Below are 24,580 nucleotides of genomic sequence, written 5' to 3'. Positions count from 1 at the left end.
GCAATGGTAATAGAAGCTCCTTTAGGAGGATAGGCCAATGGTTCAGGGAGCACTGATGAGGTCTGGCCTGTAGGGGGCGTGCCCTGCGGACAGCTCTGATAAATTAACTGTACTGCAAATGTGTTCAACAGTAGCAACTATGGGAACGAGTCACGTGTTTACTGAATTCAATGTCCAAAACTGTGTGAAGGTAAAGTAGTAGGTATGAGGAGAATTTGAGTGTTCTCTTACTTACCTGGTATATGGGACACTCTCACCCAATCGGTGGCTTCCAGCAGGTCCTGGCTGTGTCTCTCTTGGCAGATGGGGACCCCAATAGGTTCTCCAGCCTCACTTGCATGAGGCCTTAATAGCATGCAATGCCAAGCTGCAGTTTCCAAAGCAAGCAAAATCCTCTGTTGTATTAAAAGAGGTATAGACTCCAGAGAGAGACATATAATTTCCCCCTGTACAAATCATTAGTAAAACCTCATCTGGAATATGCAGTTCAGTTTTGCAGAACTGCAGTTCACAAAAAAGATATCAGAGAACTGGAGAATAGACAGAGAAGGGCAACCAAGCCAATAACAGACATGGAGCAGCTCATCTATAAGGAAAGATTATCTGAATTGAATTTATTCTCTCTAGAGAAGAGGAGATTAGGGAGGAATATGATCAACAAGTATATATACATAAGTTCTCCATATAGTGAACTTGGTGTAGAGCTATTCAATTTAAGGTCACCACAGAGGACAAGGGGGCGTTCTATATGTCTGGAGGCATAGAGATGTAACCTCCAATTACAGAAAGGCTTCTTCACAGTAAGAGCTGTGAGAATGTTGTACAGACTCCCTCGAGAGCTGGTTCTGGCCAGCTCAGTAGATTGCTTTAAAAAAAAAAAAGTTCTGGATTCTTTTCTAAATGCACAAACTATATCTAGATTCTAATGTTTATAGGTAAAGTTGATCCAGGAAATATTTGCTTGCCTCTTGGGGAATCAGGAAGGATTTTTTTCCTTGCTGGAGCAAATTGGAACATGCTTTACTGGGGTTTTTTGCCTTCCTCTGGATAAACTGTTGAAATAGGATTGTGTATATGGAGGTTTTCTATTTCTGCATGTGTGTTTTTTTTCTTTGTGGGTTGTACTTGATGGACCTGTGTCTGTTTTCATCCAGACTAAATATGTAAATATGTAATCACAAATGTAAATAATACTTGTGAAAATATACAAAAAAGTGTGTGTGTGTGTGTGTGTATATATATATATATATTTTTTTTTATATATATATATATATTTATGTAGCCAAGTGCTGGCTAGTTCACCCGCATGACCGAGGGACATTCTTAACAAAAACTACCTTGGGCTTGTTTCCCTCTAGTGCCCAGCTTAGTAGCTGTAACCTTGAGTCCTAGAAGCAGTGGGAGAAGGACTGCTACTGAAAGCAGGGGATTATGGGACATGTCGTCCAGGGAGTCAGGCCTCTGCATGGAGCCAGTGCTGGCAAAAACTACAAGGTACAGCCATCTGGGAAGAAGTGGGGAATGCCGGGGGAAGATATATATGGTAAGGCCTGGGGAAAGCTTGCTCTCTTGGGACCACCGCCAGAGGTTGAAATCAGGGGCCTGGCCACTCTGGAGAGTTAGAGCAGGCCTTGCAGTCTCAACAGCAAGGGGAACCGCCAGTGTTTGAACTGTGTGTTGGCAGGCAGATCATCTGTCCCAGCCCCCCCCTGCTGATCGAGTGACTGTCCAGGGTTACTCGTATCATCACCACAACAGGCCAAGTTGAAGCTCAATGTCGCCAGGTTCACGGTTCAGGCACTTCTTCCTGGGCCTGGATCCTTCAAGAGCCTGTTCCAGAAGGACTCCATCCCTTGAGCCTTGGTATCTTCAGAATTGGTGAGCCAGTGGAGGCCCACACTGAGTACCCTCTTTCAAAGACATTGCTGCAGACACCTTTACTTCATCTCCTTAGAACACAAGTCCTCTAATAGAAAACACTAGCATAAGCTATTCCTTATTGCTGGTCGCCATTGCACAGCAATCCCTTTGGACCCTGACTGAGCTAGCTAAAGGTTTTGGAGCACATTCCATTGCCAAGAGTATTCTCTCTTCATTTAAAGGACTTTGTGTTTCATTTCTGTGTATGTTAAGGGGGAATTTACACCCAGAAATAGTTTACTGGAATACTCTTTTATTGATTTATTATAAACTGTGTTGATGCTTGTTGGGCCTGTGACATCAGGACTTTAAGGGGAAGAATTGACACAGGAAATTCTTCCCTTTTCCTTTTATACCTGAGGCCATAGTTTCTTTAAGGGCCTAATCGTAGTTACTGTGTGATTCACCTTTTGAACATCTGTGACCTTAGGGACTAGTCTGTCCATAGTAAAAGTTAGCTGCACTAACAATCTTTTGCATTTGTCTGTTGACCTGAGAACTTCTAGTAAATATTTAATTGCCTTACTACAACTTGGAGTCACTGCAAGTGTGTGACCCTGTGTAAGCCATGTCTGACCACAGGGTGTCAGAGGTGTTGGAAGGCTTGCAAGGTCAGGGCAACCTTTGGGGACCGTCATCTTCCAAGGGCCCCCACGTGGCTGGCACTATATATATATATATATATATATATATACGGTTGTGCCCTCCTGTGTCCCCATACTTCCCCCAGTACTCCTCACATCTGCTTCTAGTGCTTTTCTCTTTACTGCTCCTTTCATCCACCTCCAGTGATAAACTTTACCTCTTGTCTGACCCTTTCATACAACTCCAATATTTCACTGCCCTTCTCCCCTTGTACTACACCTACCATGCCAACTTATATAATTGATAGATTACTGGTAGAGATGAGCGAATCGAACATGGCGAAGTGGAATTCGTTTCGAAGATTAGGAAAAATTCGATTCGCGCTGAATCCGAAAATTAGCAAACTTCAGATGCACGAATCGAATTTTCCCAAAAATGGCGGCGACATGTGTGGCGACGGAGCGGGGATCTCTGGGAAGGCGCGCAGACAAGGCGCGCTGACCCATAATGCATTCATTCATGACATGTGATCGCATTAGCCAATCAGCAGCCAGCCAGCCAGCACTGTGTAATGGTGGAGCTATAAATCGCGGCCATCTTAGAATTCTCCATTAGCCTCCGGTCATTCAAGAGAGACAGACCTGTCTGTATTAGGGACAGAGTTAGGGCCACAGAGACTTTAGGGCCACAGAATCGTTACTCAGGGACACAGAATCGTTACTCAGGGACACAGAATTGTTACTCGGGGACACAGAATTGTTATTCGGGGACACAGAATTGTTACTCAGGGACACAGAATCGTTACTCAGGGACACAGAATCGTTACTCGAGGACACAGAATTGTTACTCAGGGACACAGAATCGTTACTCAGGGACACAGAATTGTTACTCGGGGACACAGAATTGTTACTCAGGGACACAGAATCGTTACTCGGGGACACAGAATTGTTACTCAGGGACACAGAATCGTTACTTTCTGCTTCACAACCACTATTGAATTAAAGAGTATGTCAGACAACACGCATAGGAGTGGCAGAGGAGGCAATGTTTCAGGAGCGAGCAGACGTGGCAGCAGAGGAAGGGGTCGAGGCAGCACTAGTCGCAGCCAGAGGCCAGTGTCATCCAGCGGTCGTGTCTCCACCGACAACCCTGCCGTCATTGATTGGTTGGCTCGGTCGTCTTCCTCTTCCCAGGTCACCTCTGACACCTACAGCCAACGGTCGGTGGGTACGTCAGACACAACCGTTAGTTGGCATGGCCCGGGAGCAAGCCCACTGAAATCACGTGTCCTCTACCTGCCCCTGTCCTTTGGTGTTCCCTCACCAAGCGAAGTATCGCATGCTGTGGGCTCAGCCCCACTGTACAGTGAGGAAGAGCTAACAGAGTGCGGTCAGGAACGGGGGGAGACATCCGCCTCTTCAGCAGCCAGGCGAAGAAGTACTGGCGAGGAGAGTGGCTCGGTAGCCGGTCTAGAGACAGGTCTGTCTCCTGACCCACACGCAGCCGAGGGGGCTAGTAGTGATGCGGAGACCCTAATTGATGATGATGAGGCTGATCGCACTTCGCAGCCTCGTCGTCATCAGGCTATTGCTTCCGCATCATCAGGAGAAGAGGGTGCCAGCTTGCCAGCGAGCAAAACAGCCGCTGGGTTGCCCAGGAGGCAGCAGGGTCGCAGCAGTGTCAGTGGAGGCAAACGGCCACGGAGTAGAGCACCAGCTCCACTGCAGCCTACCACCACGGCCAGTAGTGGTGCCGGTGTGCACGGAGGAAGTAGCAGTCAGCCAGTGAGGAGTAGCGGGGGCAAAGTTTCCTACTCGGCGGTGTGGCAATTTTTCGTCAAGCCGCCCGAGGAAGTAAACGTAGCCGTATGTCGACTATGTGGCCAGAAAGTCAAGCGTGGCCAGGGGGCCCATGTTGGGACTACAGCGTTGCGTCAGCATATGCAGCGTCGCCATTCGGTGGCCTGGGAAAACCGTGATAAAGATACGGCGGTTCTTCCTGCCCCAGCCCCCGCTCCATCACCCGCTCCGTTACTTGCTCCGTCACCCGACGTCAATCGCCCTCTATCAGCCGGTCAAGGCTCCAACACCTCTGCTGAGGGGAGTTGTCGCTCGTTGGCATCTTCCGCTCGTTCAGATGCTCCTTCTCCTGCTACTCCTCTTCACGGATTCCGTCAGCAGTCTTTCTTGGAATCCGTTTCCAAGAGACAACAGTTTGCGAGCACGCACCCGATGGTGCAGAAGCTGAACGTCCTCCTGTCCAAGTTGCTGGTGCTGCAGTCCCTCCCTTTCCAAGTGGTGGACTCAGCACCTTTCCGAGAAATGATGGCTTGTGCCGAGCCGCGGTGGAGAGTGCCAAGCCGGCATTTCTTCGCCAAAAAGGCAGTGCCAGCCCTGCATTCACATGTAGAAGAGATGGTGGGCCAGTCTTTGAGCATGTCGGTCTCTGCCAAAGTGCACGGCAGCGCCGACGTGTGGAGCTGTAACTACGGTCAGGGACAGTACATGTCATTTATGGCCCACTGGGTGAACGTGGTGCCGGCACAGCCGCACCAGCAACTTGGACAGGTCACGCCGCTTTTGCCTCCACGTTTGCACGTCCTTGGTCCAGCAAAGATGTCCGCCTCTACCACCTCTTCTTCCGCCGTGTCCTCAGCCGCCACCCCCGTGCCAAGTCCCATTACCCGACCGGCATATCACATGTGCAGGGCGCAACGGTGTCACGCTGTGCTGCACCTGGTATGCCTTGGCGAACGTAGTCACACAGGGGAGGAACTTCTGAGTGTAATGAACAGAGAAATCGACAGATGGCTGTCTCCGCGCAAACTGAAAATCGGAACCATGTTGACCGACAACGGAAAGAACATGGTGTCTGCTCTGCGTCAAGGAAGGTTGTGCCATGCGCCATGCATGGCTCACGTGTTCAATCTGGTTGTCAAGCGGTTCCTAAAATCCACCATCCCACTGCAAGACATCCTTAAAATGTCACGAAAACTTTGCATGCATTTCAGCCATTCCTACACCGCAAAGCACACCCTCCTTGAGCTGCAGCGGCAGAACGGAATTCCACAGCATCGCCTGATCTGCGACGTTGCAACAAGGTGGAATTCAACCCTACATATGTTAGACCGCCTTTACGAACAGCGAAAGGCCATCACCGATTTCCTGATGTTACAAGCGGATAAAGGTACTCCCCTGTGTAACTTAGATGTCAGCCATTGGCAGCTCATGCGTGACACCTGCCGCTTGCTCAGGCCCTTTGAGGAGGCCACGCTATTCGTGAGTCGGCAGGACTATGGGATGAACGACGTCATTCCTCTGTTGCACGTCCTGGAACAAATGCTGTTAACAATGGCTGGTCAGGGTGCGGTAGACGTGGCGCACAGATCTCAACGCCACATGACCCCTGTGGGGGCAGGACAGGAAGAAGAGGAGGAGGTAGAGGAGGACATTGGTGCTCAGGAATTATTGAGTGAAATGGGTGGTTTTTCCACTCAGCGGACAGGAGTGGAGGAGCAGGAGCATCTGGTAGAGGAGGAGGAGGAGGAGACAGAGGACCCAGACGCACCGTGGCAGTATGCTGTGGAGATGGAGGCAGGGAGTCCCTCGCATTCCTTGGCACAAATGGCCCATAGCATGCTCGCTTGCTTGCGTAGCGACAGCCGAATAATAACCATCAGACAGAGGGATGACTTTTGGCTGTCCACCTTGTTGGACCCTCGCTACCGTTCAAAAATGGTGGCCTTTTTCACACCTGCTGAGAGGGAGGCCAAAATAAAGTACTATAAAAACCACCTATGTAGTCAATTGGTCTCTGCCTTTCTGCGCCAACGTCCATCCTCAGACACTGTGGGCCCTGTGCGCTCGCGTTCCGCTGCCATGGCAGCAGGGGAGGGGTGGGGTGGTAGGAGCAGTGGCAGCTCCACCAGCAGCGGCTGCCTCAGTCTGCAGTCGATGATGAGTAGCTTTCTTCACCAGCGCAGTGAGGAAACTACTAACCAGCCGCAGCAGCAGCAGCATCAGGTGGACCTGGAGCAGGACCTCAAACAACAGGCTCGGGCCTACTTGGACAGCACCCTGCCAACCGAGGTAGACAATCCCCTTGACTACTGGGCAACGAAACTTGACCTTTGGCCCCAACTAGCTGAATTTGCCCTTGAAAGGCTGTCATGCCCGGCCAGTAGCGTGGCATCGGAGCGCGTGTTTAGTGCGGCAGGAGGTATTGTAACTCCGCGGAGGACACGACTGTCCACCCAAAGTGTGGAGAGACTCACGTTTGTGAAAATGAATCAGGCGTGGATTAGTCTGGATTTCAAACCACCAGTTCCTGACACAACTGACTAAATCCGCCATGAATCATGCCCCAAACATGTTATTTTTTTTAACATAGGCCTCTGTATGGCCTTCAATTTAAGCTGCTTACGCTACGACTATCAAGAGTCCAATGGCAGAGTGGCGGAGCAGAAGCAGCTTCAATTGAAGGCCATACACAGGCCTAGGTTTAAAAGTCCCTCACAGTTAATTCCAATAACGAACTCTACTCCTCCGTGCAATCTACTTACGAGACCCTGGGCAGGTCTGGGTCCAATTTGTGGTAGAGACTGGTTTTGTTCAGCCATGCTTGAGCGAGTAATAACAGGTCTGTGCTGCCCTTTGGTGTCTGGCTTAATGCGCACAACACTGAACGTCCCAGCGTTTGTCAACGATTTGCCGTTAAGTGATGCAAACCCGCTGAACCACGTTCATGAGGAGCCGGTACAGGGGGCCATGAATCAGTATGGACCTGGCAGCAGCGTGAGCAGACGACAGAGGCACATGGCGCAGGGTGGCGGTGTAGGCAGCATTATTCTGAAGCCATACACAGGCCTAGGTTAAAAAGCGGAAGCCGTCAGCAGCGTGAGCAGACGACAGAGACACATGGCGCAGGGTGGCGGTGGATGCAGCAGTGTTCGGAAGCCAAACACAGGCCTCGGTTAAAAAGCGGAAGCCGTCAGCAGCATGAGCAGACGACAGAGGCACATGGCGCAGGGTGGCGGTGGAGGCAGCAGCAATGGAAGGCCATACAGCACCCTATCACAAAATGGAACCCACCAACAGTGTAAGGAGACCTGAAAGTGGCACATGGCGCAGGGTGGCGGCGGAGGCAGCAGTATTCGGAAGACATACACAGGACTAGTTTAAAAAGCGGAAGCCGTCAGCAGCGTGAGCAGACGACAGAGGCACATGGCGCAGGGTGGCGGTGGAGGCAGCAGTATTCGGAAGCCATACACAGGCCTATGTTAAAAAGCGGAAGCCGTCAGCAGCGTGAGCAGACGACAGAGACACATGGCGCAGGGTGGCGGTGGAGGCAGCAGTATTCGGAAGCCATACACAGGCCTAGGTTAAAAAGCGGAAGCCGTCAGCAGCGTGAGCAGACGACAGAGACACATGGCGCAGGGTGGCGGTGGAGGCAGCAGTATTCGGAAGCCATACACAGGCCTAGGTTAAAAAGCGGAAGCCGTCAGCAGCGTGAGCAGACAACAGAGACACATGGCGCAGGGTGGCGGTGGAGGCAGCAGTATTCGGAAGCCATACACAGGCCTAGGTTAAAAAGCGGAAGCCGTCAGCAGCGTGAGCAGACGACAGAGACACATGGCGCAGGGTGGCGGTGGAGGCAGCAGTATTCGGAAGCCATACACAGGCCTAGGTTAAAAAGCGGAAGCCGTCAGCAGCGTGAGCAGACGACAGAGACACATGGCGCAGGGTGGCGGTGGAGGCAGCAGTATTCGGAAGACATACACAGGACTAGGTTAAAAAGCGGAAGCCGTCAGCAGCGTGAGCAGACGACAGAGGCACATGGCGCAGGGTGGCGGTGGATGCAGCAGTATTCGGAAGCCAAACACAGGCCTCGGTTAAAAAGCGGAAGCCGTCAGCAGCGTGAGCAGACGACAGGCACATGGCGCAGGGTGGCGGTGGAGGCAGCAGCAATGGGAGGCCATACAGCACCCTATGACAAAATGGAACCCACCAGCAGTGTGAGGAGACCTGAAAGTGGCACATGGCAGAGTGTGGCGATGGAGACAGCAGCAATGGGAGGCCGTACAGGGACCCATGACACACTCTGGACCTGGCAGCAGCATGAGGAGGCGGTACAGGGGCCCATGACACATTACGGGCCTGGCAGCAGCATGAGGAGTCGGTACGGGGGCCCATGGCAGATTACGGGCCTGGCAGCAGCATGAGGAGGCGGTACAGGGGCCCATGGCAGAGTGGCGGAGCGTACCGCCTCCTCATGCTGCTGCCAGGTCCAGAGTGTGTCATGGGTCCCTGTACGGCCTCCCATTGCTGCTGTCTCCATCGCCACACTCTGCCATGTGCCACTTTCAGGTCTCCTCACACTGCTGGTGGGTTCCATTTTGTCATAGGGTGCTGTATGGCTTCCCATTGCTGCTGCCTCCACCGCCACACTGTGGCTCCACACTCTGGTTTTGGCCCCGTGACTGCCCAAATGAGTGAAGTGTGCGGTGATTCTAAGATCGACGGCACTCATCTGCATGTCATACTGACTGACAGTATTAGTTCTCTTCCCCAGCAGACTCCAAGGGCATTTAAATTAAAGGTACAGTGTTCTGCACTAATATAAAGGCTCTCTGAAGCCTAGAAACACCCTTTTTATAAGTTAAATTCGCAGCGAATATATTCGCCTCGAATCAAAATTATTCCGCGAATTCAGCGAATCAGCCGAATCGAATTTTTGAATAATTCGCTCATCTCTAATTACTGGTATAATGAAATTTCACACCACAATAGCACATAAACTCATCTAAACAGCCACTATACTCTTTTCTACAATAGTGCTGGATATACCCAAAAATGGCCAAAGGTTGATCAGGATAACAAAAAATCGGAAAAAGGAACAACAATTAATTTATTTTGAGGTTTGGTGCTGACTTCCTCCTTACCCTGCTCACCCAGACCCTGGCCCGTGAAGGCTTTCAAGTAAATATGGCTCTGGGTGCCATACAGTGTTTTATAACCCATTGAATATTTAACTATTACTGTTAAACATTGCAAAAATGAAGTATTTGAGTGTATAATTAATGCCATGCTTGGATGTCTGATGCAGTAGTGCAGAGCATTTATTCCACTGGGTTTTTAACATGTACTATTCTGTCTAGCTGCCGAATGAAGCATCAGCTGTTTCTCACTCTGCTGCTCTGCTTCATCCTGCTGGTGTTCTGCTTTTAGGGTATCATGACCCTTAAACATTCATTGTGTTTACATATGGAACATTTGTGCAAGTTTCTTTTCACAGTCATTTTATTTCATGTATTCAGGTTCTAACTATCCTACAGTATATTAACACTTTATAGTGTATGACCCAATAAGATAATTGAATTGGAAATAAAATGCTGTTCTCTAAGCATATAATGTGCCTCCGGGATGGTGAATATACATAATGTATAATTGGTTATGTAATAATATCTTATATAATATTTTTTAGGTTGGTGAATGCTGAATATTTTTGTAGGTATATTTAAAGCCAAAACGTTTTTATAGGTTTGGATAGAGTAGGAAAGGGTTAAAGTGGTTCTAAACCCTAAAAGGTTTTTAACTTCATTAATTCTATGCATGAAGGTAAACACTTCAGTGTGCAGCTCCCCCCTCAGCCACTCCCTCCTTACACTCAGCTGAGCCCAATCCCATCCAGCACTGTGCACGAAAGCAAAAGTTCTCCCAGGTCTCTGCCTTCTCATTGGCTTAGACACAGCAGCGAGTCCAAGCCATGCTCTGGGTGTTTTATAGACACACAGAGGTGGTTTGGGATGAGCACAGTCGAGTGCCCCCAGCACTCGACTGCTCAGCAGGAGGGAGGGGCCTGGAGCTCTGGTGGGGGACTCAAGAAGAGGAGGATCAGGGCTGCTATGTGCAAAACCATTAAGCAGAGCAAGTAAGTATAACATGTGTGATATAAAAAAAATTGGAACCCTTATAATTACTTTAAGACACCCATCAGGTTTGTTAGTTTGTTTGTTTGTTTGTTTGTTTGTTTTTGCAGACTGTGTCTCCTAGACATGGCAGGAACTGAGAGGAAATATCTCCAAAGTAAGGGAAATCCTCTCTTAGACAGTTGTCACCACAACCATTGTCCCATTAGAAGACTTCCCCCCTATTATTGTGAGAGCTTTTTTTGTGAGAGATTTTTATCTCCTTACTTTCTGTCCCAGGGATAATGGTCTTTAGAGCAGAAATGGTAGATACATTTCCCAAATTTCGCGATGGTCCACAATAACCATCATGAGTCCCAATATGTGATAATGTAAAACTCTTGTCTCAGGTAGAACCACGACTGCCATGCACACTGGCCACAGATCCTGGTAACCAATGCCCTGTGTTCATCTGTGCTGCACAACAGTGCTGCACAACATTCAATCTGCAACTGAACTACAGTATGCATGCTAGCATTACACTTTCTGCCAATTAAAATATTCTAGCCAAAGTGAACAATAACAATGCCAGTTCACTCCAGGTAAAAGAAGAAGGAAGGATGCGCAGGTGCACAGGTATGGAAGACAGACTGGTGTCCTCAAGTTTTCATTACAGGAAGAGAAGACAGAAACTGCTGTTTACATACCTTTTTCAAATTGTCCACTTCAGCTTGGTCATTATGGTACCACTCTACCAACTTGTGGCTTCCCTGTAGCTTCTGTAGGGAATCCGAGTTTCAAAACTGCTGGTGAGCCAACAATTATCTACTTCTGCAGATTTTTTACAATCTTGTTGCTAAGTAGGAATATGAAATTAAATATACCAACTTCTTATAAAGTCACACTTTCTCTCATCTCTTTCATAAACCTTTTTTGATCGCAACTAAGACATGACTGAAGACACGTCCTCCTTATTTAGTACTCTGTGTGCCCTGTTTCTCCAGCAAAATCTTCCCGCTGGGCCCTGGCCTCCGCTCCCCTTTTCAAACTGTGGAGACCTCAGCTGGCTGCCTGATGCTAATGCAATGTTACAGCTATTGATTCTGTTCCAAATACAAGATCCTGCTCACCCATTGTGTGCTTCATTAACAAGTTCAAAGCCTGTTTTGGCATCGCCAGGCACTGCTTGTGACGAAAGGTCTTCCGGCTTTCTGAACAAAATTCAGGTAATTATATACAGTAAATTCAAATTAGCCTGAGAAATAATTAAAAATAGGAGGTTGGCAACTTTTTCAAAAATATTAGTAGTAGCAGAAATGTAATTCATAATAGTGTATGTTTGTGTGCACCATGATTTGGCCCACTTCACTACCATTTGTTTGATGAAAACATCAGCAGGTTTTTGGCAGTTCACACTGACAAATGTGTCATTTTTTTTGTGTTGGAGTACATTTGAAATTTTTCTCCATGTTGTTTAGCATGTTTTCCCATCTTTTGATTTTCCAGCCTACCCCTTTCCTTGAGACAGTCATAAGGGGTTGTGTCATTAGATACAGCATTGCAGAGCACAAAGGTTACAGTTTTCTGAGTGCTTTAAAGTGGTTGTGAACCCTTAGGCCCCAATCACATTATCAGGTAGAGGGAATAAGTGTTCCCGCCAAGTGATTTTACCAACGTGATGTTCAAGTGATCCTGTGTGTCACATTGGGAAAGCCCATTCACTTGAATGGGGTGCTATATGCATGCTATTGCCTGAAAAGAAGCTCTTGCTCCTTTTTGGGCGACAAGCTTCATGCGATTTTTAGAGCCACGGTTTTGTGTTGTGTGACAACCATGACAGAATCGCATTGCACTTGGGGTGTCATTGAAGAATAATGGCACCCAAACTCATGCTGTACATTGTGCTGTGATTGCCACGAGATTCGGAATCTCACCAATTCTGCCCACGATTCCATATTGTGAATTGTGAATGGAGCTTAACATATATCCAATGAAGTGACTGGCCTGAGGTGATACACAGATTTGAAACAAATCCTACATACATAAAGGGGAGCAGAGAGCTGAAACTACATATTGCAGAGCTCAATGAGGAGAGCTCCGAGTGATGATTGGAGGGAAGAGACACACCCCTCTTCACACAGCTTATAGGAACAGAGTTGAGCCTATCAATCTGCTAGAGCTTCCTCCTCTGTCACCTTTTTATCTCTTGGTGTCAGGAAAACTTGTCAGAAGTGACAAGTACCCACAATAGTGGGATATGCTTTCATATTTCATGTCTGAGGTTTACAACCACTTTATTGGCTACATACGTCCTCTCAGTTCTTGTAAAACCACATAGCTAGTATACCGCTAGTACTGTGTGGAGCATCAAACCTGTACACAGAAAAATTCATCATATAAACATGCTCTAAAAATGTATTGTCCTTCATAATGTAAAAAAAAACAAAAGTGGTTCACCAACAAATGCATGCTGGTGACTCGCCTAAAAACTGCACTTTTATTTTCTACATCAGCTCATTTCCCACAGTTAATGACTTTTGGATAGATTGTAAGCTCTAATAAGCACGGTTCTCTCAACCCTGCTGCATTGAATTGTATTGTAATTGTATTGTATTTCCATATTTCTTAAAAGTTCTCTATTTGATGCAAAAAATATTGTGACTTTCAGGCTGTTGCATAGAAACAGATCATTTTTGCAGTAATGATTGTGCAGCAAGCTTCAGTGACATAGTAAGAAAATCAATCTTCCATGAACTTGCTATCAAGTAAAATTAAAAATATACGTATACAATTACCTTATAGTTATTGCTGACTAATTACAGTTGTATCTTTTTTCCTAAAATTCTAACTCAAAAGGAAAAGGATTTTTCACAGACTCTCAAAGCAGGGGTCGGGGAGCTGCAGTTACACACTGTACAAAAGCTCTGAGAGCTGATTGGAGGGAAGGGACAGAGGGGCAGAGCTGAGCCTGTCAATCACATGCTGTGTTCTGGAGGTGGAAAGCAAGAAGTTGATTCTAAGCAATTTCCATCAATTTAATAAAGAAAGCAGTTAAAAACACTTACAAGAATGTGTATATCATTTCTGTGCGGGGCTCCTGTCACTGTCTCTCCTCTCCCTGTACTGACCAACAAGTGCAGGGGGAGGTTGGAGCACAGAGTCAAGATGGCCTTCACTCGAGGGGTCGCTGTGGAATGCACGTTGAGCACCTGGACCACAAGTACCGGAAGTGACATCAGGAAGGGGGCTGTGACGCGTTTCGGAGCATGTGCAAATGTCTCCTTCTTCAAGACCTAGCCCCGGGAAAGCAGAGCCTTGTTAAATAGAGTGAATGGGTGGGGAAAAAGGAACAGTGACAATAGCCATACGTCCTACCAAATTAAACAGCTCAACACAACAGCAACAATGCATCCTACCAAATTAAAAAAAAACAATATAACTACTGTACATCATTACCAGCAAACATGTGCTGTCACTGAAGTAGGGCCACCGGAAAAAGGACAGACATATTTAGGATTGCATTTTACATATGAGAAAAATATACAGATATACAATCCTGGCATGTTTATATTTGTATAAGCATAAAATATAAAATATTGGTATGGAAAAAAGTTCTATGGTGGTACAATCGTATTTCTAATTGTTATACAGGGTATATCTAGTGCAGACACAGGATAGCAGATACAGCCGATGAGCAGGCACAAAGCAAGGTCGGAAAGTGTGGGACGATAACTAGCGAGCAGATGAAGTACAAGCGGCAGGCAGGAAAGTTGTCAGGAGTCAGGCCAAGATCGGTAAGAACAGACGGTAATAGCAGAACGAGTAAGCAGAGACATAGTCCAGAGACAAGCCAGGGGTCAGTACAGGCGGCTTTTAGAGCAGACTCAGAGGCAGACTGGGTCAGTAACAAAAGATCAACCAGTAACTGGTATTAGGAACACAGGAATGTAATATACCAAATGGCACTGATAGACTGCAATAGTGCAGTTTAAATATCTCTTCTGGTGCCAATGCACACTCTGGTGGCTCATGCTCGCTCACGTGTGCACCTGCAATCCGGCCATGGGCAGAGTTCCTCAGATTCGTGCACCTGCGGACATGGGTATTCCTTTCCTGACACAGGAAAAGTTATGCATATGAAGTCAATGGGAAAAGAAACCATAATTATGGGAACCATAATTAAATGACTTGCACCAGTGTGTCAAAATGACATCTATGATATATTTGTTATTATTTGATGTTTCACGTATAACAAATAAGTGCTGTCTATGTCTGTGGGAGAATGCACCAACCACCCATTATCATGCTATGTAGGGGTCAATAATTTAGATGTGGAACCTGAAAGAAGAGTCAAAATACTCAGTTTAAAAACAGTCATATAATCATGCATATAAATCTACAATATAGTGCTGATCTTAAGTTTCTCATTTAAGCCTCCTGGGTATAGTGCACCTAGGGCATACATTCAGTATGTCTCCCTATTGCAGAGATACTGAAATCTTTCTGGCGCAGGGAAATTGCCTGGTACAGCCCCAATGACCCAGACCTTCAATGCCTCTGTGGATTAGCCATGGTGTTCTAAAAAGTGTCTGCAGAAGCTGCCTGTATGAGACCATGGTGTCCCCCAGAGCATTTTCATAAAGTACAGAATGTCCTGCCTACACAATCTAAACCACATGGGCAGGGCAGGCAATAGACCATAAATTATGATGAACAAGTGTGGAACTCTTTGATTATACATGTTTTACCTTTAATGGTAATATCTTTTTGACCATGGTTAACAAGTTTGCAATTTAAACAAAGTGATTTTTGGCATTAGTACATGTCTGTGATAGAATAAAAACGTGAGAGAAGGGGGACCATGTTGCCTGGATTTGAGTTTACTATGTACCACCTTAGGGTCCTTTCACACGGGCGTTCCGTTTTTTTTCTTCAGTTCAGCCATGTTTTTTCAAAGAAAAAACGGATGAGTTTACATCCGTTTTTTCATCCATTTAGATCCATTTTTTTCATCTGTTTTTCATCCCTTGACATCCATTTTTCATCCATTTATATTCGGTTTTCATCTGATTACATTGGTTTACATCAATTTTTCATCCGTTTAGATCCATATACATCCGTTTTTCATCCGTTTACATCAGTTTTCAGCCGTTTTTGGCCCGTTTACATCCATTTATATCCGTTGACATCTGTTTTTTGTCATTTCCAGGTTTTTTTGCAGAAGAAAAATAGGGTTTTCTTCCGTTCAAAAAAAACGGATGTTAACGGATACGGACATTAACGGATGTAAAAAGATGATCATCCATTTACATCTGCAAGTCCATAGAAATACATGGGGGTCCGTTTTTCATCCCTAAATAGACAGATGAAAAATGGATATACAGAACGCCTGCGTGAAAGGGGCCTAACTCTTGGTGTTATAAGCTTTTCTGTATGAAAATTTGGGTCTAAGCTGAGGGTCCTGTAGCAATATCAATAAATGTTTCTGTACCACATGTTTCATGTGTCTACGGCAGTTGTGGAATTGGGTAGTGAATCTAAGATTTAGTTTCATCTGTTTTAGGAATGTTAGCAGCATTATGACCAGTTATATATTAAAAATAAGCCTGATCTATCAATGAAAGTGGTTGTCCTTTTTCAAGAAATTTATTCTTAAGAATCTCACCTTGCACCTGGTAATCAGTTTGTTTGGTGCAGTTAAGCCTTAACCTACAGAATTGGCTCTTGGGGATGTTTTTTAACCAACATGGATGGTGACAGCTTTTGTAATGGAGAAAATAATTACCAGCCATAGATTTTGTATAGTTCTTAGCATATATCTGATTACCATTTTGGCACATCTCTAAGTCATGAAAGGCCAATTTTTCTTTATCTATTATTGAGGTAAAGGACAACCCTGTTTTATTAAGTGAATACCAACTGTAATATACGATTATAGTCCCTGAGCCAGTGGCTGTAAAAAAAAGTCAACATATTGTGAAAAACCACTGGTGATACTTTTCATGGCTGCTACTTTTGGTCTTCTCAGAGGGTGAGTGGCATTTCTCATGCACCTTATGGCAGAATACGGCGTATGGTAAAAAAATGTTGAATAAGAAGGAAGCTTCAGTTTGGGAAATGGTTTTATAAGTGAGTGCCTTCTTAAATAATGTAGTTGCCTCAATGACGAATGCAGATAAGGGTCACATTTTAAGTTGGTCTATGTATTATTGTCAGATAGTAACCTTAGTGCTTCAGCAACAAAATCTATACTGTTGAGTATTACTTGACTCCCACCTTTGCCAGCTGGCTTCATGACTATATCTGCGTTAGTGGTGAGTGGTTCTTTTAGGTTCCACATCTAAATTATTGACCCATACATAGCATAATAATAGGTGGTTGGTGCATTCTTCCCATAGAAAGGATTGATTTTCTTTATCCCCTCAGAGACCCCCGGTCTGTGGAGAGATTCCAGGTTTATCAGCAGAATTCTGGGAACACGGAAATAACGGCAGCTTATGTTCAGAGATGTTCAAAGTTTATTAGACATTACTAAGATTATATAGGATACAAAAAAAATAAGGGAGGGGGGGATCGAGTTTCAAAACTGTAACTTGTATGTTTCCATCATGAGCTAACTACATGAAACATGACATATACATTTATTGGTATAAACTGTTTTTTCTAGCTTTCTGAGAATTAGTCGAACAAAGACAATGTCAGGGTCGTCTTATCATTGTTTATACTTTCTGGTGCAAGCTGAAACAGTTTAATTAAACTTCTAATATATCTGCAAAAACCTAACTTAATACTTAAAATGGCGTACATCAACAAAATGGAGGTTATCTAGATCCTTTCAATCAACAGTAAGTGCCTTTTGGTGATGTTCTCTTCCAAACCGATGATGACTAATATTTATGCATTACATCCATATAGACTTATTTGTTTATACGGAAAACATCAAATAATAACTATTATATCATAGATGCCATTTTGACACACCGGTTCTAGTCTTTTAATTATAGTTCCCATAATTATTTTCCCATTGACTTTGTATGCATAACTTTTCCTGATTCATTTGACTGGTATATACGCATGTATTGCATGCCACTGACATATAAGCTGTATATCAATTAGAACTACCATTGTACCACCATGGAACTTCTTTATATTCACTTTTACTTACTTACTTTTACTGTTGTATTGTTTTTTCCATACCAATATTTTATGTTTATACAGATATGAACATGACAGGATTGTATATCTGTATATTTCTTCTACATGTAAAATGCAATCCTAAATATGTCTGTCCTTTTCCAGTGGCCCTACTTCGGTGACAGCACATGTTTTCTTGTAATGATGTTGTTATATTGTGCTATTTAATTTGGTAGGATGAATGGCTGCTGTCGCTGTTGTGTTAAGCTGTTTAATTTGATAGGACGCACAGTTACTGTTTCTTTAATATTGCTTGTGCCATCCAACATCCGCAGTCACCGCCTTTTTCCCCACCCATTCACTCTATTTGCCAAGGCTCTGCTACCCCTAGGTCTTGAAGAAGGAGCATGCTCTGAAACAGATCACTGCCCACTTCCTGACGTCACTTCCGGTACACAGGGGCGTATCTGCTGTGAAGCAAACAAGGCGTCTGCCTTGGGCGGCATTTTTCAGGGGGGTGGCATTGCCCCCAGGCAGAAGGGACCAGTGCCATCGCTGCAAAGGGCTGTGCTTGGGCAGGAGGGCCTGCTCATGTGTGCTAGAGTGGGGGGCGTGTTCGGGCTAGCTTCTCCTATCCATCTCCTGCATGCGGTTGGCACCTGTATGCTCCCCGCGGCCACCCCCCCCCCCCTCTTCTCCAGCACTGCAGGGGATCTGTCAGCATATGCCATCCCCAGTGCTGACAGTCTCCCCCTCACACAGATGGGAGAGGAGAGAGAAAGCTGCCCTTCCTCCCACCCACACTTTCAGCCAGCCTTGTGTCTTCTCTCCTCTCTTCTTTCTGTCTCCTATTTCTCTCCTTTCTATCTTCTTTCTCTCTCTCTCTCTCTCTGTCTCCTGTTTCTCTCCTTTCTTTCTTTCTTCTTTCTCTCTCTCTCTCTGTCTCCTGTTTCTCTCCTTCCTTCCTTCCTTCCTTTCTTTCTTTCTTCCTTTCTTTCTTTTTCTTTCTTTTTCTTTCTTTCTTTCTTCCTTTCTTCCTTTCTTCCTTTCTTCCTTTCTTTCTCTCTTTCTTTCTTTCTTTCTTTCTTTCTCTCTTTCTTTCTCTCTTTCTTTCCCTCCTTCTATACGTCTCTCCATTCTTTCTCTCTCTCTCTCTGTCTCCCGTTTCCCTCCTTCTTTCTTTCCGTCCTTCCTTCTTTCTTTCTATATGTCTCTCTTTCTTTCCCTTCTTCCTTCCTTCCTTCCTTTCCCTCCTTTATTTTCTTCTTTCTCTCCTTCCTTCCTTTCTTTCCCTCCTTCCTTTCTTTCCCTCCTTCCTTCCCTCCTACAAAAAAAAAAAAAAAAAATATATAAAATGTAAAAATGTAAATAAAAACCTACTGACACTAGTGGCGGAACTTGCAAAGTTGCAAAGTTCCCTCTTGCGACCAGGCCCTGACGTTCTGCCACAAGGGTCCCCGTGCCTTGGGCCCAATAAAGGGCATGATGTCTATGAAGATCTACAGGTTCTACTCGTTTTACTAGGAGTTGCAGTATGTGAGTCTTCTCTGAGGTGCTGGATGGGTAACTATATTGGTGAAAGCTTGATGTAGACTAGAAACTTTTGGGAAGTGTGAAATGACTTCATAGTATTTTATATTGTGAATTAGTGAACACGATGCCAGCACTGGGATGAGTCCTGTTAACTCTTTGAGTGGCTTCAAGGTCTAGAGTGGCTTCAAGGTTTAATGGGTTTCGAAGAAACCATCCAATGTGTGTAGGCAAACCAGTCACCCATAGTGCTTGGTATAGACCATCACCTGTATCCTGTCCACAGTCTCTGACCATCTCCTGTAGTATGTCAGCAGACCCTGATCATCTCCTGTATCCTGCCCTCAGTCTCTGACCTTCTCCTGTATCCTGTCCTCAGTCTCTGACCATCTCCTGTATCCTGTCCGCTGTCTCTGACCATCTCCTGTATCCTGTCCACAGTCTCTGATCATCTCCTATAGTATGTCAGCAGACTCTGATCATCTCCTGTATCCTGTCCTCTGTCTCTGACCATCTCCTGTATCCTGTCCACAATCTCTGGGTGCTGAGTTCTGAAAAATGCACATTGTAAAGGTTGTTCACTTTACTATGGAGAAAAAATAATCCATTTATGACTGGAGAATGTTCAACATGTTTATTACTCCTAAGTGAACTCCTAAGCCAGCCATTCTCAACTAGGGTTCCTCCAGAGGTTGCTAGGGGTTGCTTGAGCTGCAGCTGATTGACCTGCTATCTGAAGGTACCTCTATGGTACATAGGTGCAATGCCACTCAGCAAAGCCAGCAGCATGATACCAAAGATCTTTTAAAGGATAAGTTCATCTTTGAATAAAAAATAATAAATTCACCTTTCTTTGCAGGTAGAAAAAATGTGCATCTATTATTTTTTGTTGCAGGAGCCTGGAAAGCATTGCATCAGCAATCAGCAGATCACTGGTGCCATGCAGGTCTCCTGCAGACCTATCAGTGTATCTGCTTGCTCATACACGCAAGACAATACTTACTGATAGGAAGAATCAATGAACTACCACAGGGCTCACAGCGTTGTGGTAGTTCATTGAGAACTACAAGCCGACAGTTGCTAAGGCTATAGTAGGGACTTTAGTTTTGCCATTCACAGAACACGACTGCGTTTTTTTTTAAATTGTGACAGCTAGCAGGGGGAGAAGTTCCCCAGCTAGCTGAATATGGGTGTAACAAGTAACATGTTGTGAAAGGTGAACTTATCCTTAGCTGTCTGTAAAAGTGGTATTCTGCCCATCACTGTAAAGGGCCTGCTTCACACTGAATCCTGATAATTTAATCTGAGATCTGAAAATTATTTCCAGTTTCTTTTGGATAAAAAGGTTGAGAAAAGCTATCCTAAGCTGTCCAGTCATAACAAACATTCGTCGAAATGCTGTCAAAAAATGAGTTTGTCCTTATGTCCTTGAACTGGTATGGGCTGCTTTATACCTAAAGTAGAATATGGCCTCCCCAACAAAAGGTACTGTGTGCACTGCCTCTACACTACAGTGTCCCCTTAGTCTTCCCTGCAAAGTCCAAAGCTGTCAGAAACAGAGGTCTAAACTAATGCAACTTCCTGTGATAGTGTGGCAGAGATGCTGCACTGCTTTGGAATTTAAAGCCAAGTTGCCTCTGCCTTGTAGGCTGTGCCTGTTTGCATTACAGGGGGATTAAAAAAAGAGTTGCAGGGGGTTTGGCTATCAATATTTCAATGCTGATTCACAAAACCTGTACTTGTCAATCAGCACCTGACAATACCTACTCCTGCCCACTTCTTTCTTAATTGACAGCGCTGCCTGTGTTGCTGAAACCCTCCCGTTGGGAGCTGCAGTGTTTGGGAGGGGGAGTGTGTGAGACATAAATGAAGGAAGACTAGACTCACCCAGGGAGATAAAGGATATTTTTTGTTTACTTTGTGAGGCTTCTGCGTCATATACTAACTGGATTTGGCACTTGTTTAGACTGTCACACAGGAGCACTTAGTTATACTTTGATGTTAATGCTAGTGTATTAATCTTACTTTCTGCTCATTATTAGCCAAGGTATAACCGTTGGCATTTTCTGTGTAACTCATTCTATGGTTGTTGACTGTGCAGAAACAGAAGGATATAAGATTATTGTTTGTCATGCTTGTATGGATCATTGACCTCAGGATAGGTCCCTTTGAGTAATGACACTGAAGCATTAGTGACACAACAGTGACTTTTTTTATAGTTGTGCACTGTGTGCACAGTCCACACTGTTTAACAGCGATGAAGGGACCTCGAACATCTGTTGTATTAACCCTTAAAAGCTTATGTGTCCCAGTGGCAGAATGTGGAGAAATAAATACCTTCACAGTGTGGTTATATACTGTACAAATGCTAGGAAATTGAATAAGGACATGTATCCTATTAAGAATAATGTGACAAGATGTTTGAAAAAGTACTTCAGATTAATTACAGGATGGATTTGTTCTCTGATCTCAAGATAAAAGAACATACCAGCCAGGAAAGCCTTTTTTCTGCCTTGTACATCTGTAATGTGTAGTGTATATGTCATTCCTTCACAGTCATTCCTACACTAGACACCATGGTATTCTCTCCTCTTACTCTTGTTACAAGTAGAGTCCTCAGTTGCAAGGCAGTAAACCAGTTGTATTGGATGGAAGACCTGCTCAGTCTTTAAAGGCACAGCCTCAGCCCTCTGAGCATGTTTGTTGCACTGATCATACACATGGGAGCTGGAGTGCTCAGGATGTGGCTATACCTTAAAGCACAATCTGTGCTTTGCCCATGCAGTAGTAAGAATCAGAAATGTTTAATACCCCCTCTCCAGCAGCATATACTTACCTTTACGTTGCTGTCCCACTGCTCCATTCAGCTGCTGGGAACCTATAAAATACTTGTTACATCTGGGTATGGAAGATCATGTTACTCACTCCATGTGACAGCTATAGTACTTACTTGAAGACTTGACCAATGCTGTCACATTGGAATAAGGAGAATCCACAGCCCTTTGGCTCCTGGTGGATGAACAGAGAATAGGAGGAGTTATAGAATGATAAATATATGAAGATTGGATGGGGCATTAAACTGAATCTCTTGCATGGACAAAGCATATTACAGCTAGTGTATATGATGCCAGATACAAGAACACCAAGTGAACTTTTGGCAGACCCCACATGACATGGTGGATTAAAGCTATGTATCAGTATTGTAATGGGTATTTGTTGTGCTGTACCAAACGGTTTCAAGAGCCGTGTTTGCTGTGTTTATCCTTTCAGAAATCTCTTGGTTTTCCTTTGTACCAACAACTGCATTTTATTGTAGCTGACAGCTTTTGTATTGCTCTGAATGGAAAACGTAACTAATAATCAACTGGACTAAGACCATATACATATCTCAATGTTATGCTGGGTAGTCCCTGTCTGCTATAATGAAAATAGACATGGAGGCTTAAAGTTTGAAAAGTCCTTGTTTGGCACAAAGCATGCTCACTTCATTGTTCTGCTAGTTAATGCTTACCAGGAGTATAGGATGGTATACCCATTGCCACGCTGATAGTCCATGTCGTTAAGCACTCCAAAAATGGAGTCCAGTTCTGAACACAAAGCTAGTCCTGACAGCACATGGTTCTTCACTTTCTGTTTTCCTAGGGGGTGGTATAGGAATGTGGGATGAGCATGTGCAACATACCAAAATAAATTACTCATTCAATAAAAGCCATTCCAGCTAAAAAAAAACCAGATGAAACAAAAAGACAAATCAAGCCAGATATATTTTATTTATTTTAAGAAATGAGTGACTGGAGTGCTGTTTTGTCTTATTTTTCATAAACTTTTTTTTACTTTGCGTGTGTGCTTTTTCTTTAAAGTGTACCTAAGAAAAAAATTCCATACAACTTTAGTCACGTTAATTACCAAATGAAGAATATCCCACAGTGTGCAGACAGCTGGATCCTGTATAAATCTTCACTGCAGGTATGCCTGTCCTCTTCCTGTCTCTAAACATCTGGTGCTGCAATGGTTAACAGCTTTGGGGTTTCAGGCAGAGCAGCAGTACAGATGGCTTGATGGGGACACACCCTCTCCTTCTTCCTCCTCTATTGAGAAAAGTTCTTTCATTGATTACACTGCATGTAACACAATCTGTGAATGGGGGAAAAAATCTTGTGACTGATCAGCCTTACCCCTATATGCAGATCATGTTAAAATAACTTTTTTCAAAGGAGGAGGAAGAAGGAAGAGGCATGTCTCCATCTGATCATCTGTACCGCTGTTCTGCCTGAAGACCTAAAAATGTAATCATTGTAGTATCTGAATTCAGAGACAGGAATAGGACAGGCATGTCTGCAGGGAAAATATCTCCAGGATCCAGCTGTCTGCAAACATGGGCCATACTTCTTTACAGGTATGTGATGTGACTAAAGCTGTAGGGAATTTTTTTTTTAGCTAAACTTCAGCTTTCTCTTAGCAGGTGCATGTGTAAGGATTTCATTTAACCCATTTACAAGTTCGCTGAGGTCAGGGAGTACAAATTACCTGACTCCATGTGAGAAAGATTAATTGCACCTAAATTGCCCCACATTCCTGTACCATATCCTGTATCAAGCTCTTTACCTATTAGCACTGTGCTGGTGTTTTCATAAAAACATTGGACTTACTGCTTGAAAGATGCTAAAGCATATCAGGAGGCTGCATACAGTGAAGGAAATAACTATTTGATCCCCTGCTGATTTTGAATGTTTGCCCACTCACAAAGAATGATAGGGGATCAAATACTTATTTCCCTCATGAACATGCAAATCAGTGCATAATTTGTTAGACATGCATTTCTTTTGAATTTTATTTTGCTATTCTGTCTCTCAGTGTTACAATACACCTACCCAGGGGCAGACTGACCATTTCGGGCACTGCCCGAGGGCCCAGGGTCAGTAGGGGGCCCCATGAGATGCCCCTGGTACCTTTTGTCATAGGCTTTTTTGAGTTTGGGCAAGGATACAGGGGTCCCATGATCCCCTATTGCCTGGGAGCCCCATGAGTTGTCAGTCCGCCCCTGCACCTACCATTCAATTTTTAGACTAATCATTTCTTTGTGAGTGGGCAAACATTCAAAATCAGCAGGGGGGGTCAAATACTTATTTCCTTCACTGTACGTATAGTCCTCTAGCCATGTGAGTATTAGCTCATTATGTCTGCGGTAGTATTTGTGGAGCCCAGTTTGGTTTCAGTTTGATAAAAAAAAATGTGAACTTGGTAGATTGAATTAAAGAATATATTTGGAAAATCTTCACATGGTAATGTTTAAGTTTTCTCACCTCTAATAATAAAAAGGATAATGATCTCACACATTATTTTTATCTCATGTCACAGAGGACGACGATTTGGAGATCTTCACTGATACCAGACCACCAGGGTTCAATGCCAACCGCAGGAGGAGCAGAGCCGTGCTGTATCACCTCTCTGGGCATCTGCAAAAGCAGGACAAGAGCAAACTCAAGCTAAATAATGTAAGTTAAG

At 44.7% G+C, this 24,580-nt stretch overlaps 1 protein-coding gene across 1 annotated transcript in view; it reads left to right on the top strand.

Annotated features, from left to right (window-relative positions):
- Positions 1-24,580, top strand: part of LOC149474119 (voltage-gated delayed rectifier potassium channel KCNH8-like) — a 625,264-nt gene that overhangs the window by 419,302 nt on the left and 181,382 nt on the right. Inside the window, exon 4 of the mRNA XM_089671799.1 lies at positions 24,434-24,570. Coding sequence (XP_089527925.1) covers positions 24,434-24,570 — 137 coding nt within the window. The remainder of the gene's footprint in view (positions 1-24,433; positions 24,571-24,580) is intronic.

Source organism: Staurois parvus, unplaced genomic scaffold, assembly GCF_062004578.1.
Source record: "Staurois parvus isolate SC_StPar_1 unplaced genomic scaffold, SC_StPar_1.0 ptg000011l, whole genome shotgun sequence".
Classification (NCBI taxonomy): domain Eukaryota; kingdom Metazoa; phylum Chordata; class Amphibia; order Anura; family Ranidae; genus Staurois; species Staurois parvus.
The sequence above is the reverse complement of the archived record's forward strand: the minus strand, read 5'-3'. Positions and strand labels throughout refer to the sequence as shown.